The 19,848-nt window shown below is 36.2% G+C and overlaps 1 protein-coding gene across 1 annotated transcript in view; it reads right to left on the bottom strand.

Moving 5' to 3' along the window:
- The window catches only part of LOC135108620 (serine/arginine repetitive matrix protein 2-like), a 99,585-nt gene that overhangs the window by 34,922 nt on the left and 44,815 nt on the right, over positions 1-19,848 (bottom strand). The window contains exons 3-7 of the mRNA XM_064019776.1: positions 17,085-17,163; positions 9,484-9,604; positions 6,980-7,131; positions 2,805-2,870; positions 2,298-2,417 (exon numbers count right to left, since the gene is read on the bottom strand). Of these exons, the coding sequence (XP_063875846.1) occupies positions 2,298-2,417; positions 2,805-2,870; positions 6,980-7,131; positions 9,484-9,604; positions 17,085-17,163 (538 nt within the window). The remainder of the gene's footprint in view (positions 1-2,297; positions 2,418-2,804; positions 2,871-6,979; positions 7,132-9,483; positions 9,605-17,084; positions 17,164-19,848) is intronic.

Below are 19,848 nucleotides of genomic sequence, written 5' to 3'. Positions count from 1 at the left end.
AAATCTAAACAGAAATACTAGGGAAGAATACAGAAAGGCAAGGAATGAGTATGGTATAAGAAGAGAAGAAGAAAGAAAGTGAAATGTGACATGAAAGTGACATGATAAGAAAATGCAAGGAAGAGCCTAAACCTCTTATACAGATATGTAAATGGAAAAATGAAGCACAAGGATGACATAAACAAATTAGAAAGAGAATGAAGAATTTATGAAACTACTGAGAAAATGAGTGAACTAATGAATGAAAGTTTTCATTGTGTGTTTACAAAGGAAACTGATTTTGTGCCAACAAAAGTGGTATCACAGAATGAGGGAATACAGGAGATACAAGTAAAGACAAGAAATCAAGAAACTGCTGGAAGAGCTGGATGTTAGAAAAGCTATGGGACCAGATCAAGTAAATGGATGAATATTAAAAGAATGCAGAGAACAAATGGAGGGATATTATATCCCCATATGGGATATAATAAACAGCTCGTTGAAAGAAGAAAAGTATCAGGGGAATGAAAAAGAGCTAACATGGTCCCAATATACAAAGGGAGAAATAAAATGGAACCATTAAATTACAGACCAGTGGCACTAACAAGTATTGTAAAACAGTATTTGTGAAACAGTAATTAAAGATAAATGGGTGGAATATTTAGAAGATGAAGAGATAATTACAGAAAAGCAATTTGGATTCAGGAAAGGGAGATCCTGTGTCACAAATCTACTGAGCTTTTATACAAGGGTAATAGATGGAGTGCAAGAGAGGGATGGATGGGTTGATGTGGTATACCTGGATCTCAAAAAAGCATTTGATAAAGTTCCCCACAAAAGCCTTATGTGAAAACTAGAGAATGAAGGAGGACTAAAGGGAGCAACATTGAGATGGATGGATGATTATTTACAAGGAAGGGAAATGAGAACAGTGATCAGAGACAATAATTCAAGTTGGCACAAAGTAACAAGTGGGGTACTGCAAGGATCTGTGTTGGCATCTATTATTATATTATATTCAAATATATGTAAGTGATATGACAGAGGATCTAAATATAGACTTTTTTGCTGATGCAAAAATAATGAAAATAATAAAGGATGAAAATAACTGCAAGGAGTTACAAAAGGATATTGACAAGATACATGCATGGACCAAAGATGGAAACTAAAATTTAATGCCAGAAAATGCCATGTGCTGGAAATAGTAAAAAAGTAAAAAGAGACCTTCATGGAATTACAAAGTGGGAGGAGAAATAATAATGAAAAGTAATGAAGAAAAAGATTTGGAAGTAATGATCCAGGACACTCTGTCACCTGAAAAGCACATAAACAGAATAATTGGCTCTACATACAGCTTGTTAACAAACATTAGGGTGGCATTTAACTATATAGATAAGAAAATGATGAAGAAATTTATAACAAACATGATGCAACCTAAATTGTAATGCACAGCAGTAGCTTGGGCTCCACATAGAAAAAAGATATGCAGAAACTGAAAAAAATACAGAGGATAGCGACAAAGATGGTACCAGAATTGAAAGACTTAATCTACGAAGAAAGACTTAAAGAGATAGGTTTACCGACACTACAAGAGAGAAGAGAAAGAGGAGACCTTATAACAATGCACAAATTAGTAAACAATATAGAAAGAATAGACAGAAATGACTTGGCACCACAGATGGAGGTGGGAGAGAGATGGATAAGGTGGCATGGGAAGAAAATAAAGAACAGTAGATGTTTGAGCGACATCAAGAAATACAGCTTCCCGTATCAAAGTACTGAAATCTGGAATGATTTGAAGGAAGAGGTGATTGTGGCAAAGTGTACACATATTTAAAGAATAAATATAATCATGGAGGCAGGATCAAATGAGCTTTGGCTTGTGCCCTGTACAATACACTTACACACACACACACACACACACACACACACACACACACACACACATAAAAAAAAAAAAAAAAAAAAAAAAAAAAAAAAAAAAATATATATATATATATATATATATATATATATATAATAATAATAATAATAATAATAATAATAATAATAATAAATAAAAATAAATAAATAAAATAAATAAATAAATAAACAATGCAAAGAAAAAGAAAGATAGGAAGAAATAAAGAATTTACTCTTAAAGATAATAAAAAAAGAGTATTTCAAAAGAGAAAATAATTTCTTAACTACAATGTACCTATACTAAGAAAGAAAGAAAAGTCTCTAGTTTCTGAGTAGATGAATATAACTTTACTTCCACTTTAACTACTCTCCTTTTTCTTGACTCTAATGTTGGTGCCCCCTTGTCCAAACATTACCTCTGGGCCAACGTATGGGATGCCCTTGACAATCTCAGGAGAGGCATAGAGTGGAGAACCACAGAAGGTGTCCAGACGATGCTTTTCATCAAACACATTGGACAGTCCAAAGTCAGCAATCTGAGGGAAGGATGAAATACCATTGCTTGAGAATATATTTTTCTGCCTGACATATTGTTCTTTTATAGAATGACCATAAACAAGATTCCCTCGTTCCTCAATGTGCCATTACTTGCTGAATATTCATTTATGTATTTTTCACTCATTCAAACTTTTTTCTTTTATTATTCTGTCAATCCACCTCATACTCAGCCTACCTCAGCCTGTCCCATCACCCTTTCATACACTGTCTTTGCCATTCTTCTTCAACTGTCCACTTTGCCTGATCTTTTGAAGATTCCTATGGCTTGAAATATTTAAAAAGAGAGGTATCAAAACACCTGAATTACATATATGATTTGGAATTCAGCTCTGGCCAGTCTCTTTTTTGTGTGAAAAAGAGCTCACCTTAGCATTTCCTTCAAGGTCCAGTAAGATATTCTCAAGTTTGAGATCCCGATGACAAATCTTGTGCTGGAAAGTGAAACAGACATTTTGTTTAGGTGGAAAGAGACTGTATCTTAAGGGCAAAGAATATTAGTTCTTAGTAAATTCATAGGAAAGGGAGAATATTTATGGTAAATGTACTGAGAAATTGGCACTCATTACAAATGTAAGCACTTGAGGTGCATTATAAATGTAAAAAATTCTTTTACACTCTGGAAAAGACACATAGCAATAAATTATAAATACAGTGGAACCTTGGTTACTGAATGTATCCCTTTCTGAACAACATGGTTTTCGAACAAAAATTTTAACTCATAATTGCTTCAGTTGCTGTACCATAATTTGGTTTTCGAACAAAGTTACTTGATTTTAAATACTACAATATGTAGCAAAAGCTGCCATTTATTACTAATTTATGGTTTCTATAAATATTTCCTTCATTTTTATATACTTTTGAGGAGAGACAGAGGGTAAGACAGTAATTCAGTCTTTGAAATAAGTTACCATATTTGATGGCTTATAAGATGCACCTTTTTTTTTTCCCAAAAAATTAATTTTCAGAAAATGAGCCTGTGTCTTATAAGGCCAAGGTTCAGCTTTGGGGCAGTGGCTAGTGATAAGTCTCTGGCAACAGTGGCCCTTAAATCAAACCCCAAACATCTTTGCACATGTAAACAAAGTGACGATTGCTTCTACATCACAAAAACAACTCTTTTTTGTAAGGTAACAATGTATAACAGGTTGTACTTACCGGTAATTCACATAAAATAACACCAGTCAGGAAGAAATTAAGTGACGATGTTTACATTGCATGTACCAAAACATACTTGCGGTTGGTTACACATCAAACCTGGCAACACGTGCAAGATTCACTGCGTTTCTTAGCATAATGCCATTATTCCTTGAGGTAAGACACACCTTCATACAACTGAAATTGTGCCTATCTTTTAACATTCTTACCTTGCATGCATCTTCAACAAAACTTGAAACTGATGAGAAACTATTGCTTTTTTTTAGAAAATAGCTTACTACCTAACATAACAAAAGATTTTATAAGGAAAGAGAGCATCATGAGGTAGGGTAGCTCGAGGTGATGGTCTGTAATGAATATTTCAAATAAAAATACATTGTAGAGAATAAGTTAAGTCTATTTTCACACATCCTTATGCTTTGAAAATGTACTAAAATATCACAATTAGAATTATGTGTAGAATGATGATAAAAAAATATGATGTACAAACTTGATTACCCCTCTAGGCTCTGACAATGACACTGATTATGCCGTATTTGTTTATTTCTCATAATGGGATTGGTCTAAGACCAGTGTTGGTAGGTCCTAGCAGATATTTTTTTTTTTTAAATGTAAAATATTGGGATCTAATAATGATCTGATCACATATGAGAGGGCTTCACTTCCTATTCAGAGCTTAAACCACTTATTTATTTATTTGTTTATTTATTTATTTTTTCAATGCCTGCCCAAACTAAGGTGCACCTTATAATCATAGCCCATGTGTCTTATAAGTCCATGTATCTTATAAGCCGTTAAATACAGTAAATGTAAGTGCAATCCCGTTGAAGAACAAGGGTTACCATATCGTGGAATTTCATCTGCTAGTGTGGAAATATTGTGACATTTGGGAGCTGAGTGTGGAATAAATTTCCACATCCACACCTTTCAAGAAACTGTGTGAATATGAGAAGAAATGTGTACTAAAGTGATGCAAAATTCATGATAACATATATATATATATATATATATATATATATATATATATATATATATATATATACGAGGTGTGTCATTAAAGTTCCAGGACTGGTGCCACACAAGTTTTATTTCACATCCAGGCTACAAACTATAGGTTATCTCCTTCGAAGTAATCCCCCTGGCACCGCATGCACTTGTCCATCCTTCTCTGCCAGGCTTGCATGCACTGCTGGAAGGATTCTTGCGGGATGCTCCTCAGCTCCGTCGTCACGGCCTTTTTGATGTCGTCCGCATCATCAAAACGGGTCCCCTTCATGACCTCCTTGAGCTTGGGGAAGAGGAAGAAGTCGCACGGAGCGAGGTCAGGTGAGTAGGGCGGTTGCTCCAGCACGGCGATGTTCTTCTTGGCCAAGAACTCTCTGATGCTCAGGGCATTGTGAGCAGGCGCATTGTCGTGGTGAAGCAGCCACGAGTTGCCCTGCCACAACTCCCGCCTCTTCTCGCGCACTGCACGAAGCAGACGCCGCAGTACTTCTTTGTACACATGTTGGTTGACTGTCTGGCCCTGTGGCAAGAACTCGCAGTGGACGATGCCCCTCACATCGAAGAAAGCGATCAACATGACCTTGAAGCTGGACCTGGACTGCCTTGCTTTCTTCGGCCGTGGCGACGCCGGACTCTTCCATTGAAGGCTCTGGCGTTTGGTCTCCGGGTCGTACTCAAATACCCAGGACTCATCGCCGGTGATGACTCTCCTGAGCAAGTCTGGTTCAGTTTCCAGACGCTCGAGGATGTCCTGACACACCTGCATGCGTCGTCCCTTCTGGTCATCGTTCAGGAGTCTCGGCACCATCTTCGCACAGACTTTCCGCATGCCCAGATCTTCAGTGATAATCTTCCACACGCTGTTGTGGTTCATGCCAAGCTCATCTGCGATCTTTCGAACAGTCAACCGACGATCGTCACGCACCATCTGCTTGACACGCTCAACATTGGCCTCATTCCTGCTCGTTGAGGGTCTTCCACTCCTGGGGTCATCTTCCACGTCCTCCCGGCCCTCTTTGAACCTCTTGCACCACTCAAAAACACGTGAGCGTGACATTGTCTCATCCCCGTACACTTTTTGCAGCATACCCAGTGCTTCTGACGGCGTTTTCCCCAACTGCACCAAAAACTTCAAGTTTGTTCGCTGTTCAGCGCTCATTGTTAAACGACCTGCAACAGAGGACATGATTTTAAAAGCACGTAAGAAAAAGATTAGTGACTGTAGAGGGTTGGGAGCGCAGTTGTATACTCCAGAAGGATTACTTTGAAGGGGAAATATGGTGGTTTGTGGCTTGGGTTTGAAATTCATTTTTTAGGACACCAGTCCTGGAACTTTAATGACACACCTCGTATATATATATATATATATATATATATATATATATATATATATATATATATATATATATATATATATATATATATATATATATATATATATATATATATATATATATATATATATATATATATATATATATATATATATATATATATATATATATATATATATATAATTGTCAAAGTAACTGTGTGAATATGAGAAGAAATGTGTACTAAAATGATGCAAAATTCATGATAACATACATTAATATATATAATAGTCAAAGTAATGTTACCTTCCTGAAATTAGCATGTTTCACCTTTTATAGGAGCAGATTCCATGTATGTGTAGAGAAACAGTCATCACTGAATTGGCAACACTCAGTATTACACACAGTGTTGTGTTAAAATACGGTAACCCTGTGAAGAACCTTGATGTAAACAAACAAGATTTGGCGCTCAGGAATAATCCGAGCCTCCTGTGGCTTTCTATATGACCCACAATGCCATCACTACTACACAACTGCATTTCCCCAGCAGCAAGATGTCTAAGTGTTATGATCACCTTTATTTTGGTGGTGAGTGGGTTGCTCTTCTCTCTGTCACTCTGTAAGCCTTCCTTCACTTGATCGGTGACAAAGAGAATGCCTGCATGGTCTAAACAATATCTTTTGATGAGTTTTGTGTCACTAAGTTCATTCAATACATCCTTTCTGGAAAAAAAAATTTCTAAACAAGTGGAGTTGTGTTGTTGGAGTGGTCACCTTAACAGTGGGAGTATCGGTCATTACCTAAGACATGGTAGACCAATGTCTGAGAACCGATTAATCTATTTTACATTGATTTTTATGGGGAAAATAGTTTCGGTTTTTTAACATTTCGGATTTTGAACAGCATTCAGGAATTAATTAAGTTTGAAAACCGAGGTTCCACTGTATAGTCAAATTTCCTACTATTTCTCTATTCCTTAAAGCAAATTAAAAGATGCATTACACATGTGTGGTGACTTAATTACCACATGACTCCCCTTAGATAGAGTCACACCCATGTAGCCCACCTTGTGACAGTAGTAAGTAGCTGAGGCCACGTGGCGGAACACCCTTCTTGCCTCATCCTCAGACAATACTTTGCGCTCACTCAAGTAGTCATACAGTTCACCACCAGCAGCATACTCCATCACAAGCACCATCTTCTCACGGTTCTCAAATACTGTGAATACAGAAAGGATTTCTGTATTGTGAAATTGTGAGTGGGCACAATGACAACTTAGGAAGGTGAAAGGCAGGCAGCCACAGGATTAGATCAAGAGATAGAGAGATTATTTTACTGGGATGTTTTGGAATGGATTGGCAGTCCACAGAGATCGGGAAACTTATCCCCAAGATGGAATTAAAGAAATCAGTGATGATGAATTTATCTTTTCATAAGAAGATAATATTGATAATCCAGAGATTAATGTTCTATAATTAACACCATTTCAGTTTCTAAGTGTTGGGAATGTGAACAGATGACATGAAGGAGTGAGGTCTAGAGTAAGGTCCTCATACCTACAAGACTTGACAGATAAGATACACATGACACTACTTGTTGATTTATTACCACATGACAAATGCTAATCCATGTATATACAGAGCCTGTTTGTCAATAGGATGATGATTATGAGGTTATAACAATATCATATTTGAGGTAAACCCAACTAATACTTCCAGTATTCACTCGTATTTTGCAGCATGCATGATTTTCTTTTTCTTGTTTTATATCAAAAAGATACTCAGATTAGCACAGGGAATAGGATCTCAATGTTCAAAACAATCCTTTGCATTGTACAGTACTGCTGCATTCTTGGATGATGTTAATGTATTTTGTGGATGACCAATTAATAAAAAAATCATGTGTGACAGAGAACACACAACTGAGGAATAAGGAATGGTAAATTCAGTCACAATATTAATTAGGTCAAGACTCACCAAATAGAATCCCTTCCCTAAAATTAGAAGCACTCAGACACATTTACTCAGCATGTTTCGCATTCTTCCTTGGTGCAGACACCAATAGTGGCATTGAGTAAGTGTGATGAAGTGGTAAGGAGATTCATAAGTGCTCTGTGAGGATCCTGCCCATGTTTGGTGGCAAGGCCTGGTGGTGTTGGGTACACTGCAGCATCAATGGCACTATACTTGTTTCTGGCATAGTCCACCTTTGTTACCTGTCTACCTGTATATGATACCTTTTCCTAGGAGTGTTTCAAAGGGATGGCTGCAACAGGAGTCATTCAGAGGGAAAGCTAATGGTAAGCAAAAAATTCAAACCTCCAGTTAATACATCTTATGACTATAGTTGTTCCTAGCATGTTCCACTTCAGTCACCTGTCTACCTGTATATGGTGCTTGTTCCTAAGAATGTTTCAAAGAAATGGCTGCAACAGAGGAGTCATTAAGAAAGAAATCTAATGATAAGCAGGAAATTAAAATCTCCACTAAATAGATCTTACGGCTAGTTGACACCCCTCTGCCCTAGTCAAGGAGGGAGGTAAAGACAGTCCTTGGTCTAAGTTAAGAACTGACCACCTGTTTGTACCCAAGGGCCTGAGTGCTATGGGCCACCTCTGTGTAATTCTTTATTAGGCATAATTAACCTAGATTCATTATGTCTCTAATGAAAAGTATAGTGACTACACCATTTTATTATTAAGGCAACAATGATAGTGTTAGTGTGTGTGTGTGTGTGTGTGTGTGTGTGTGTGTGTGTGTGTGTGTGTGTGTGTGTGTGTGTGTGTGTGTGTGTGTGTGCTTACCTAGTTGTATTGTACAGGACACAAGCCAAAACTCATTTTGTCCTGTCTCCATATCCATATTTATCCAGTTCCTCTTTAAACATGTGTAAACTGTTTGCCACAACCACCTCTTCCTTCAAATCATTCCAGATTTCATTAGTTCAGTATGGAAAGCTATATTTCTTGACGTCGTCTGAACATCCACTCTTCTTTATTTTTTCCCATGCCCTCTTCCTTGTATGTCTCTCTCCCTCCTCCACCCATGGTACCAAGTTATTTCTGTCTATTCTTTCTGTATTGTTTACTAATTTGTACATTGTTATCAGGTCCCCTCTTTCTTTACTCTCTTGTAGTGCTGGTAATCCCATCTCTTCATGTCTTTCTTTATAGCTTAAGTCTTTCAATTCTGGTACCATCTTTGTTGCTATCCTCTGTGTATTTTCCAGTTTCCTTATATCTTTTTTTTTTTATGTGGAGCCTTAATTGCTGCGTGTTCCAATTTAGGATGTATCATGTTTATTATAATTTTCTTCATCATTTCTTTATCCAAATAGTTAAATGCCATCCTAATGTTTGTTAACAAGCTGTATGTAGAGCCAAATATCCCATTTATGTGCCTTTCAGCTGATAGTGTGTGTGTGTGTGTGTGTGTGTGTGTGTGTGTGTGTGTGTGTGTGTGTGTCCCATTTTATTACTAAGGGTACTCAAAGGATGCACCACTGATAGTGTTTAGTATGGTGCATGTCTGTTTGTGGATGTGTGTTTGTGAGCAAGCAAGGGATGTTCACCTTCATAGATGTGGATGATTTGTGGGTGCTGAACAGATGACATGATCTGGATTTCTCTCCGGATGCGTATGAGGTCCTGCTCTGTCTCAATCTTGGCCTTCTTGATGGTCTTGATGGCCACCTGTTAAAACATGAAATAGGTTGAAAAGCACAAAAAATACATAAAAACATTGTTGGCTTAAGATAGGAAAAGATTACAGTATGATGTTCTCAAGTGGTTCAAAGAATAACTTGGAAGGAAGGAAGGAAATGCTTGAAAAAGACAGAAAATTAAATTTGAATAAATACCTTAGAAAATAAGTGTGATTAAATAAATATCCAAATAAGTGATATGAATAAATTAATAAACTAAAAAGTGATGTATTACCAATATGACAGTAAAAACAAAGATAATCTTGTTTTGGAATATTAGTACAGGTTGAGAATACTGTACTAAGGATACTTGGGATTGTAACTATTTCAGATTTCACAATTCTTTTATTTGAAATGTATTGACACATTGTGTAAAGATGTAATGAAGATAAAAGGAGGAGGAGGAGGAGGAGGAGGAGGAGGAGGAGGAGGAGGAGGAGGAGGAGGAGGAGGATGTGTGATGGAATACTAATGCAACTGCAAATGTAGGTATGCATGTGGACTCCTTTTCTCAGCTACCCTCCCTTATGGGATGTCAGCCAGGTACATATTAAGATCGGGTACCTAGATTAAGGTCCTGTAGAGAATCAAACATGTATACATGAGTGTGTAAGCTACACTGTAATACTTTCAATCACATCCTCTGGGTCTCTAAGCTTCCACTCATGTTGTCTGCCTGTGTTATGCTGATACTGAATAATACTGGTAGCCTGGCATAACAAGAGAAATATGTTTAGCCCTTTCACTGTGATAGGCTAAAGGACAAATTTTGCAGTTTTAGCCTGTGGTTGTAGAGCAAGAAGAAACATCACAGTGTGGTAAAAAAAATAAAAAAATAAAATAAAAAATAAAATAAAAATAAAAAAATAAAATAAAAAATAAAATAAAATAACAACATGCATTCCCTTGCTATCTATTTTTAGCATTAAGTCTGACACTCTAACCCAGAATGTCTCTCAAGTTTATCTTTTATTGACTTTCCCTCATGATTCATTCTCCTTCCATTACTTCTCCTTTCTCTTCATCTTTCATTCATTTGACATTGCACTTTCTTGCACTTCCTCATCCTGTTGGTGTTGTTTGTCTTTCTTCTTGCTTATTTCTCTTTCACAGTGTGTTCCTAACCTATTGGCTTTTCTCTCGTATTCCTCTGTTTTATTCATAAGGCATCCCTCAAGCTTCCTTTTCTGTTTCTATTATTTTATCAAACATTTTTAAATTTTGTTTTACATTATTCTTATAACATCTTTCATCTTTCCTTTTCATTTTGTTCACTTCCTATTCACTATTTTTTTTATTCCTTAATTTTATTTGTATAACATCCTTCACCCTTCTTTTTCTTTCCTTTTTTTCTTACATACCATTATCCCTTGTTCTTTATCTTTAATCTTATTCTTATGAAATCTTCTTATCTCAATTTTTCTTTTCTTTTCTTTCTCTTCTTCAGCTGTAGATTCATTTGGCTACCTTATCTTCTCTTATTAGATATTGTTTTTTTTACATGACATCTTCCATCATATATCAGATTAATCTCTTTGTTCTCATATTTCCCACTTATCTTTATCTGTTTCTTTCTGACATTTTGTTTTATTATAACTTTATTTATATATTTTTTTTGTCAGTCTTCTTTAATAATTTACTTTACACTGTGATAGTAATGTTTATCTCATCTTCTCTTATATCTTGCTTTTTAGTCTTATCCATGTGTATTTTCTCTTCTATCTTATATTAATTCTGTCTTGGTTATTGATGTACTTTACCATATCTGTACATTACCTTATTGTCAGTAATGCCATTCCTATCTTATTTCTTAACACTTTAAACATCTTCCTTTGCATCTTTTTTTTTCAAGTTACAATGAGGTTCTCTTGTTTAGTGATACAGTTTACCTTATTTGTATAACATAATCTTGGAGTCTCTTCTAATCTTCTATTTAGCTTCAGTACTTCTATGTCTAAAATTTTCCACAATGCCATATAATATTTTATACTGCAATTTACTGATTGATCTTCATCTCATATTTACATCACATTATCAGTTTTAATTATAGTCTTCAAACAGCACCAGACATTTTCCGTAATGCCATATAATATTTTTACCATACTCCATTTTACAGTATGATTGTAATTTACACCATATTTACACCAAAGTCTCAGACTAAATTCTATTGTTAAAATAGCACCAGGACTTTCACTTCATAATCAGTTTTCTACAGTGGCCAATATTGTACCCTATTAATGCATGCAACTTTCTCTCCCCTACAGGTGGGTGCCACACAGAACCAGCCACCACCTGCTGCCCACCACTGCTACTACATCAAGGTAGAGTGTGCTTAGCATACTAATTGTCAAGAGGCCAGAGATTTATCCTCTCATAAAACTGCCTCTTCTCTCTTTATCTCTTGAGTGTCATGCCAGTTTAACTTTCTGACTGTTATGAATGTGAAGTTAAGACATTACATTTCATTTGTGTAACCTTGGGTAACTTTACTAAGCAGATATATTGAACTACATGCACTTGAAGTTTTTATTATGTACTTGATCACCTGCTTCACTTCGTGTTACCTTTAAAATTTATGCTGTTAAACTTGCATAGACCATCGTACTATGAATTTTAACTTCCAATGTTTTACTGTAAACTTTCACCAGACCTTATCGTTAATTTTATCTTTCAAAATTTTATACTCCAAGCTTACACATGACCATTTTTTTTTTTTTTTTTTAGCCGAGAAGCTATAGCGGTCAAAGAATTAGAGGTGGTGACACAAAGGATACCAATTGCATGTTTGTGTTCCAGTATTCCACTTACTGATAACTATTTCATCAAAGAAATTTTTGCTTTTATGAATCCTAAATCTGTCTTTCTGAAACTGAATGCTTTGTCTGTATGTGGCAGATTTCATGTTGCAGTTTTTTGGCAGGATTCCTTTTTTGGGAAAGTTATGTAGAGAGGAAAAAGGTTTCTTGTTTGTATAATAATGAGCATTTTTTGCTCATAGAATATCTAAATCCATTGGAAAGCATCTCTATATACATTTCTTGGTGAAAGTCATATGATGAAGAGGAAAAGGTTTATGTTGCATAATAATGAGTGTTTTGATTATATATATCTGGAAAGCATCTTTATAATATACATTTTTGGTGAAAATTGTGAAGGAAAAGATTTTCTTCTTGGCTACCTTCATTTCTGGGGAAACCAGCCTGGTGGATGATATTCTATATATTTTTAGATGATTCAGATCTGAAGAATATCTTTTTACATATATTTTTGTTTTTATATGCATTCTTTACATGTATATTGCACACTTTTCCCTAAATATATTCTTGGGTTGGGGATATAATGCAGTATTTCCTTGTTGTGAGATGTATGAGTAGACAGTACTAACCTATCACTGCTTCAGGCTTATGCTAATTCATGACTATTTCTTAACCACCTGCTCTCCAAACATAAACTCACAACACCATCTATTTGTGACAGTGTTTATGAAAGGGGTACCAAGCTGATGTTATGGAAAAGTCATATATTTACTCACTCAGTCTCTCTTGACAGTCCTATTTATGTGACTCTTTCTTAACCCTATGCCCTCCATAAACAAAAACATATAGACATCTACATATGTGTTTGTGTTTTATGCAAATGACACTAAAGCTAAAACTAATTTAATGGAAATATCATGTATCTGTAGCTGCTCAAGGCGTCTTGCTTTACCAGCCTCACCCTGCTAGCTTGCTTATTGGTATTCAGGGAGACAGCTTTTGACCAGCCCAGACATGCTCCTGTGGTGTCGGTTTCCTTTTGGGGAGAGTCTTAACGTTTTCCACCAGACTGACAGAGTGGTTTGGCTGGGGGAAGGATGGAGGGGATGAGGGGGATGGAGAGTAGGATGTATAATGGTGAAATATTGTGTGTTTAGAGAGAGAGAGAGAGAGAGAGAGAGAGAGAGAGAGAGAGAGAGAGAGAGAGAGAGAGAGAGAGAGAGAGAGAGAGAGAGAGAGAGAGAGAGAGAGAGAGAGAGAGAGAGAGAGAGAGAGAGAGAGAGAGAGAGAGAGAGAGAGGAAAAGAACAAATTCCAGATCTGTTAGTTTATACTGTTAGTTGAACTGGAAACTACTACAGATTAAATACAGGCTATAATAGAAGAGAGAGAGAGAGAGAGAGAGAGAGAGAGAGAGAGAGAGAGAGAGAGAGAGAGAGAGAGAGAGAGAGAGAGAGAGAGAGAGAGAGAGAGAGAGAGAGAGAGAGAGAGGCAGTTTGTCATCAAGGATTCAGTTGTGTTAGGATCAAGAGTGGCTGGGACAGAGCAGTCTTTGTTTCTGGTGCCTGTGGTTGTGGTGATGTGTATATTGGCCTGTCCCTGGATGGCCTGGTCTATTGTGTGGCCTGCCCTGCCTTGCTGCTGGCTGGCTTAGGTGCTCTTGTGAAAACTGGTTCTCAAACAGAGTGGAAGATGAAGAGAATAGACTCAGTATTCAGGTTGGTAATACTGAGTCAATAGGGAGCTTGGAAAGAAGATTATGTAGACAAATGTATTGCTGAGTCAATATGCAGCTTTAAAAGATCAGATAGATTTATTGCTGAGTCAATAGGGAGCCCTGAAAGAAGATTAGACATATTTATGCATAGGGATGATAGTAGGAATAGTAAGTTTTACACAGGGTCTGCCATGTGTTGGCTTGATGGCTTCTTGTTGTTTCCTTTGTTTTCTCAAGTTCTTATACTATAATGAATATCCTAATTTCACATCAGCTTCTTAGTTACTAATACTGTTGTCATCATTATACTGGTCAGCACAATTTTTTTGATAACATGGGTGTCATTAGACATTTGAAGCATTTCTTAATTGCCTAATTTTCCAAAGTACCTACACATTTTATTTAGAATATGGTTAATTTTCAACAAGGCCTTTTTATATGCCAATGTCTTTTACCTAAAACTCTGTCCAGGAGTTTTAAGTAACTTGGTATTTAATAAGTTATTATCAATAATTGGTTTTTATTAGTTTTAAAATGACTGGATAAAAATCACATGATCCTTTTTCAAGCATTCTAGACTAATTTGTATTTCCCTGTCTTTATTAATATTTTTGTATTTGCAAATAGGTGTATTTATCTGTTATATTTACCTAGTTGTATCGTACAAGGCACGAGCCCTGTCTCCATAACCATATTTATCCAGTTTCTCTTTAAATGTGTACACTGCCCCAACCCCTTCTTCCTTCAAATCAATCTAGATTTCAGTAGTTCTGTACAGGAAGCTGTATTTCTTGATGTCTTTCGATTATCCACTCTTCTTTATTTTCTTCTCATGCACCCTCGTCTGTCATTCTCCCTCCTCCATCTGTGGTACTAAGTTATTTCTGTCTATTCTATATTTTTAACTAATTTGTACATTGTTATCAGGTCTCCTCTTTCTCTTCTCTCTTGTTGTGTTGTTAATCCCATCTCTTCAAGTCTTTCTTCATAGTTTGTCTTTTAATTCTGGTACCATCTTTGTCGCTATTGTCTGTATTCTTTCCAGTTTCTGTATATCTTTTCTTCTATGAAATGTGTGTGTGTGTGTGTGTGTGTGTGTGTGTGTGTGTGTGTGTGTGTGTGTGTGTGTGTGTGTGTGTTCACAGTAGGAAAGGAACGAAAAGTTATGTTTTTGTTGTGAAATGTGGACAAAGTTTCTTTTATTGTGGAGGAGGAGGAGGAGGAGGAGGAGGAGGAGGTGGCATTGCTGAATGCAGTGTTCACTTCTGTTTTCTTACTCTTATAAAAACTGTGTGCATTTCTGAATACCACTATTTTTCTCTTCTTCTCATGGCTGTACAGTATTTTTTCACATTATTATTACAGTGACATGTTTTTCTGAGTTTCTCTTATTATATCAGGCAACTGTTTTTATGTGTATGTTTAGTTTCAGTCAAGCTTTATCATATGTATATTTTTCATGTTAGGAAGGCTTGTCAAGGTAAGAGAGAAAAGTAAATAAATAAAAATAAAAAATAAAATAGAATAAAATAAAAAGCCCACTTGCAATTTTGTTCCCCAGAAAGAAAGAGTAGAAGAACCAAGAGAACTTTCCAGGTTAGTTTCTAAGGTCTGTTCATACAATTCTTTTGAAAACTTTTAATCTTAAGATGAGGGAAAAACAGAAACACAGAGAGTTTCAGAGTTTACATCGCTACCATGTTCTTTTTTGTTGTACGGTATTTTTGGTCTTGTAAATGTAATGGATGTTGTCAATTTTCTCTTTTCTTCCCTTTTTTGCTTTTTTTTGCTTTTCTAAATCAGATGAAAATTGTTTTTGTATGTGTTTAGTCTCACTCAAGGTTTCCTGCCATCCAAAACCTGCCATTTCAATTTAACAAATGTACATGTGAGAGAAAATAGCAAGTTACAGTACTATCTTGACATTACTGTACAGGGAATGACTACTCTTGATATATGATCATCCTCATCCTTAATGCATGTCTCTGTTATTTTATTGCATGTCTTCCCTAATCATCTCCACTTATTCAGTGCAGGCCACCTAAGGCAAAATTACATATTTCATCTCTCCATGTAGTTTTCTCTCTATCTTAACATCGTTTACCATCTCTGGGTTGCCATATTGTTAGTTTAATTATCCATTCATCAAGTAGACATCCATATTTCTCATCTCCAGCAAGAATATAATGTGTCCCTGAAGTGAAAACAAGCCTCAGCACAAACAGATATTAAGCATATGTCAGAGGGAACCAACTTGAATTACACAAGAAGCCTTAGCCTTGAGAATTGACAGAAAACTTTTTATTTGTCCTACATACCTTGGAATCCCTCTATCCCCTCCCCTCTTAGTTTTTTTCCCTGTATCACAGAGGATACCTGACAAGTTTACTACCTCCTCATGTTTATTGAACCCTTTGCCAGCTTCCACACTTGTACACATATAGAAGGCAAGGGGAAGATCATGTTTCTATATTTAGCTTCATGCCCTAAAGTTTTGTTTGGGTCTAGTTTAGCCAAAATGAGAGTATATACAATATACGGGATTCAAACGGTTTAACTTTTTTTGTCTTTAAGATTACAGCTGCTTCATAATTTTAAAATAATTATTGTTGTGTTTTTTAAGTGTTTTTGTTAGTGATATAATCTTTCCTTACTGTGTCACTAATTTTGGTTTTAAATCATGAGGAATAGTGACTAGTATATTGTCAATGAACTTTTTTCCCTCTACTTGCACTTGTTCATATACCTCATCTTTGCATTTTCTAATCCTCTCACTACTATCATCTGTAATCTCTATGGTTAATAGTCAATAGTGAGAAGAGAGAAAAGAGGGAGATGGAGTAAAAAAAAAATAAATAAATAAAAAAAAAAAAAATCTGAGTAGTGTAGTGAAGCAGAAAGCCACACATTAAACTTCCCTCTGAATAGAACTATTATTGAAAAAAGTTATGATGCTTTTGTGTTGGTGTTTGAGTACTGATGGCAGCCACAACTCACCTCCTGTCCTGTCTCCTTGTTGATGGCCAGCTGCACCTTGCCATACGTTCCCTGTCCCAGTTTTCTGATGATGTCAAATCTGCAAGGGAGAAGTAAAGTGGCATAAGTTTGCAGAGGATTACAAAGCACAGCAATCACAAGCAGATCTTGAAGTCTTTTGCAGGCTGTTTGGTTACAAAAGTCTGCACCAACCATCACTTTTTATTCCACTACTCCTGATAAGAGATACCTATTGATAATAGATACATAAAAATACAAATGAATGAATATTTTGATTATGCTTTTAATGAGAAATTGTAGAAAAATGTATAAATGAGCAGACAGATATTACTCCTATTTGGCTAAAGAAAAAAAAAAGAAAAAAAGAAAAAAAGCTTGTATAATTGCCAAAAGAATAGCAAGAAGAGATGAAACATGAAAGAAGAAGGAAGAACCTGCAACAAGAATGAAAAAAAGAAAGGTAGAAGTAAGAAAGGAAAGAGGGAAGAAATGTTGGAGAAAAAAAAAAAAAAAAAAAAAAAAAAAAAAAAAAAAAAAAAAATATATATATATATATATATATATATATATATATATATATATATATATATATATATATATATATATATATATATATATATATATATATATATATATATATATATATACAGTAAAATCCCTCTGATCCGGCATTCGAGTATCCGGCAGCTTCAAGTATCTGGCACATTTTTCCCCGAGCCTTAAAATCAATAAAAAAATCAATGTGTATTCATAAAATCGATTAAAATTCCCGCGTGAGGTATACTTTGTCCCCTCGCCACCAGAGCGCACTGCTTCATGCCATCCGCGGCCCACTGCACTGTGTTTACTCAGTGACTCAGTCCCACGCGTGCACTGTTTATATGACATATACTGTATATTAAAGTGGCCAAGGACTAAAGAAATGGTAAAATACCTGCTCTTAATGCCATTCCCTCTCCTCCCCCCCCCAAAAAAAAGGGTAGAGCCAGTAGTAACCAGCAAGTCTATGTGTATAAAATAATTGAGGGTGAGGCTGTAAAGAAACATAATGGAATGAAGAAGGCTAGAAGACATGAATGAGAGAGGAAGATGTGGGAGGAGCAGTAGGTGGATTAATGAAAGAAATAGTGGAGATTGTGAAATGGGGGAAAGTCACCTACTCTGTAATGTGGTGAGACATGGATGAGGAATGTAGCAAGGTGAGGTGCTGCAGGGCTTAGTGTAGGAGGAGGAGGAGGATGAGGAGGAGGAAGAATACAAAGGAATATAGAGGAAGTCCAAACAGCAATAGACCCTGAGGTCCTTACTATGCTGTTTTGATAACAATTCTACTCTAACTATTAGTGAGAGACAGGATAGCAACAAGAGAAGGCTCCTCCCCACCCCACCATCTCTCCAGCTGAAGCTGGCCAGAAAAAGGAAATGATACCATGTTGTATAGAAAAACAACATGGAATTTGAGAGAAAAGTACGAGAAATGAGGTCTACTTCTACTACATAAAATCTACATACAATCCTAACATTTGTGTCATCTGATGAGGCACTTCTTTAAAAACTGTATTCGCAGAGGTACATTTAACTAGATGATTATAGTAATGGGAGGAGGAGGAGGAGGAGGAGGAGGAGGAGGAGGAGGAGGAGGAGGAGGAGGAGGAGGAGGAGGAGGAGGAGGAGGAGGAGGACAAGGAGGAGGAGGAGGAGGTGAGATATATATGCATATGGAGGAGGAGGAGGAGGAGGAGGAGAAGGTGAGATATAAATGCATATGAAGGAGGAGGACTTGCCTATATATGAAGGGAGGAAAAGTGACAGATTATGTTGAGAAAGGGAAAAATAAATAAGAAATAGAAAATAAATAAATTAAGAAATAACAGAGACACAAGTTTGAAGCATTAATAGATGACAAGATAATAATAAACCTCAGAATGATATAAGAAAAAAATGCAACAGACACAGTAGCAAACTCTGGAATCATTATTTCTTTCCCCACATCTTATAAATTAAATTCTTTTGAGGGAGGAATAACAAAATCACTTTTAACTTTTTACACTTTTCTTATTTGTGAGAAGTGATTAGGAGGATTCTCTTTCCTATCTTTTTGTAACCTTGACCAGTTTCTTTTCCTTCCAGTTCATAAGAACATAAGAAATAAGGGAAGCTGCAAGAAGCGACCAGGCTTACACGTGGCAGTCCCTGTATGAAATATACCTACTTATTTCCATCTATTATCCCCATCCATAAACCTGTCTAATCTCCTCTTAAAGCTCTCTAATGTCCTAGCACTCACAACATGATTACTGAGTCTGTTCCACTCATCTACCACTCTATTTGAGAACTAATTTTTTCCTATCTCCTTCCTAAACCTAAATTTTTCAAGCTTGAACCCATTATTTCTTGTTCTACCCTGGTTGCTGATCCTAAGAATTTTGCTTACATCCCCCTTGTTATAACCCTTATACCACTTAAAATACTTCTATCAGGTCCCCTCTTAACCTACAGCTCTCTAAAGAATGTAAATTTAACAACTTCAGTCTCACATCATAAGGAATACTCCTCATCCTCTGTATCCTTTTAGTCATTCTCCTTTGTACTGATTGTAATAGACCTATATCTTTCCTGTAATGTGGGGACCAGAACTGCACAGCGTAGTCTAGATGAGGTCTGACCAGCGCCAAGTATAACTTTAATATAACTTCTGGCCTTCTACTTTTAACACTCCTAAAAATGAATCCTAGTACCCTATTTGCCTTGTTTCTGGCCTCTA

This window comes from Scylla paramamosain, chromosome 17 (genome assembly GCF_035594125.1).
Source record: "Scylla paramamosain isolate STU-SP2022 chromosome 17, ASM3559412v1, whole genome shotgun sequence".
Classification (NCBI taxonomy): domain Eukaryota; kingdom Metazoa; phylum Arthropoda; class Malacostraca; order Decapoda; family Portunidae; genus Scylla; species Scylla paramamosain.
Note: the sequence above shows the minus strand (reverse complement) of the source record. Positions and strands in the feature narration are given on the sequence as shown.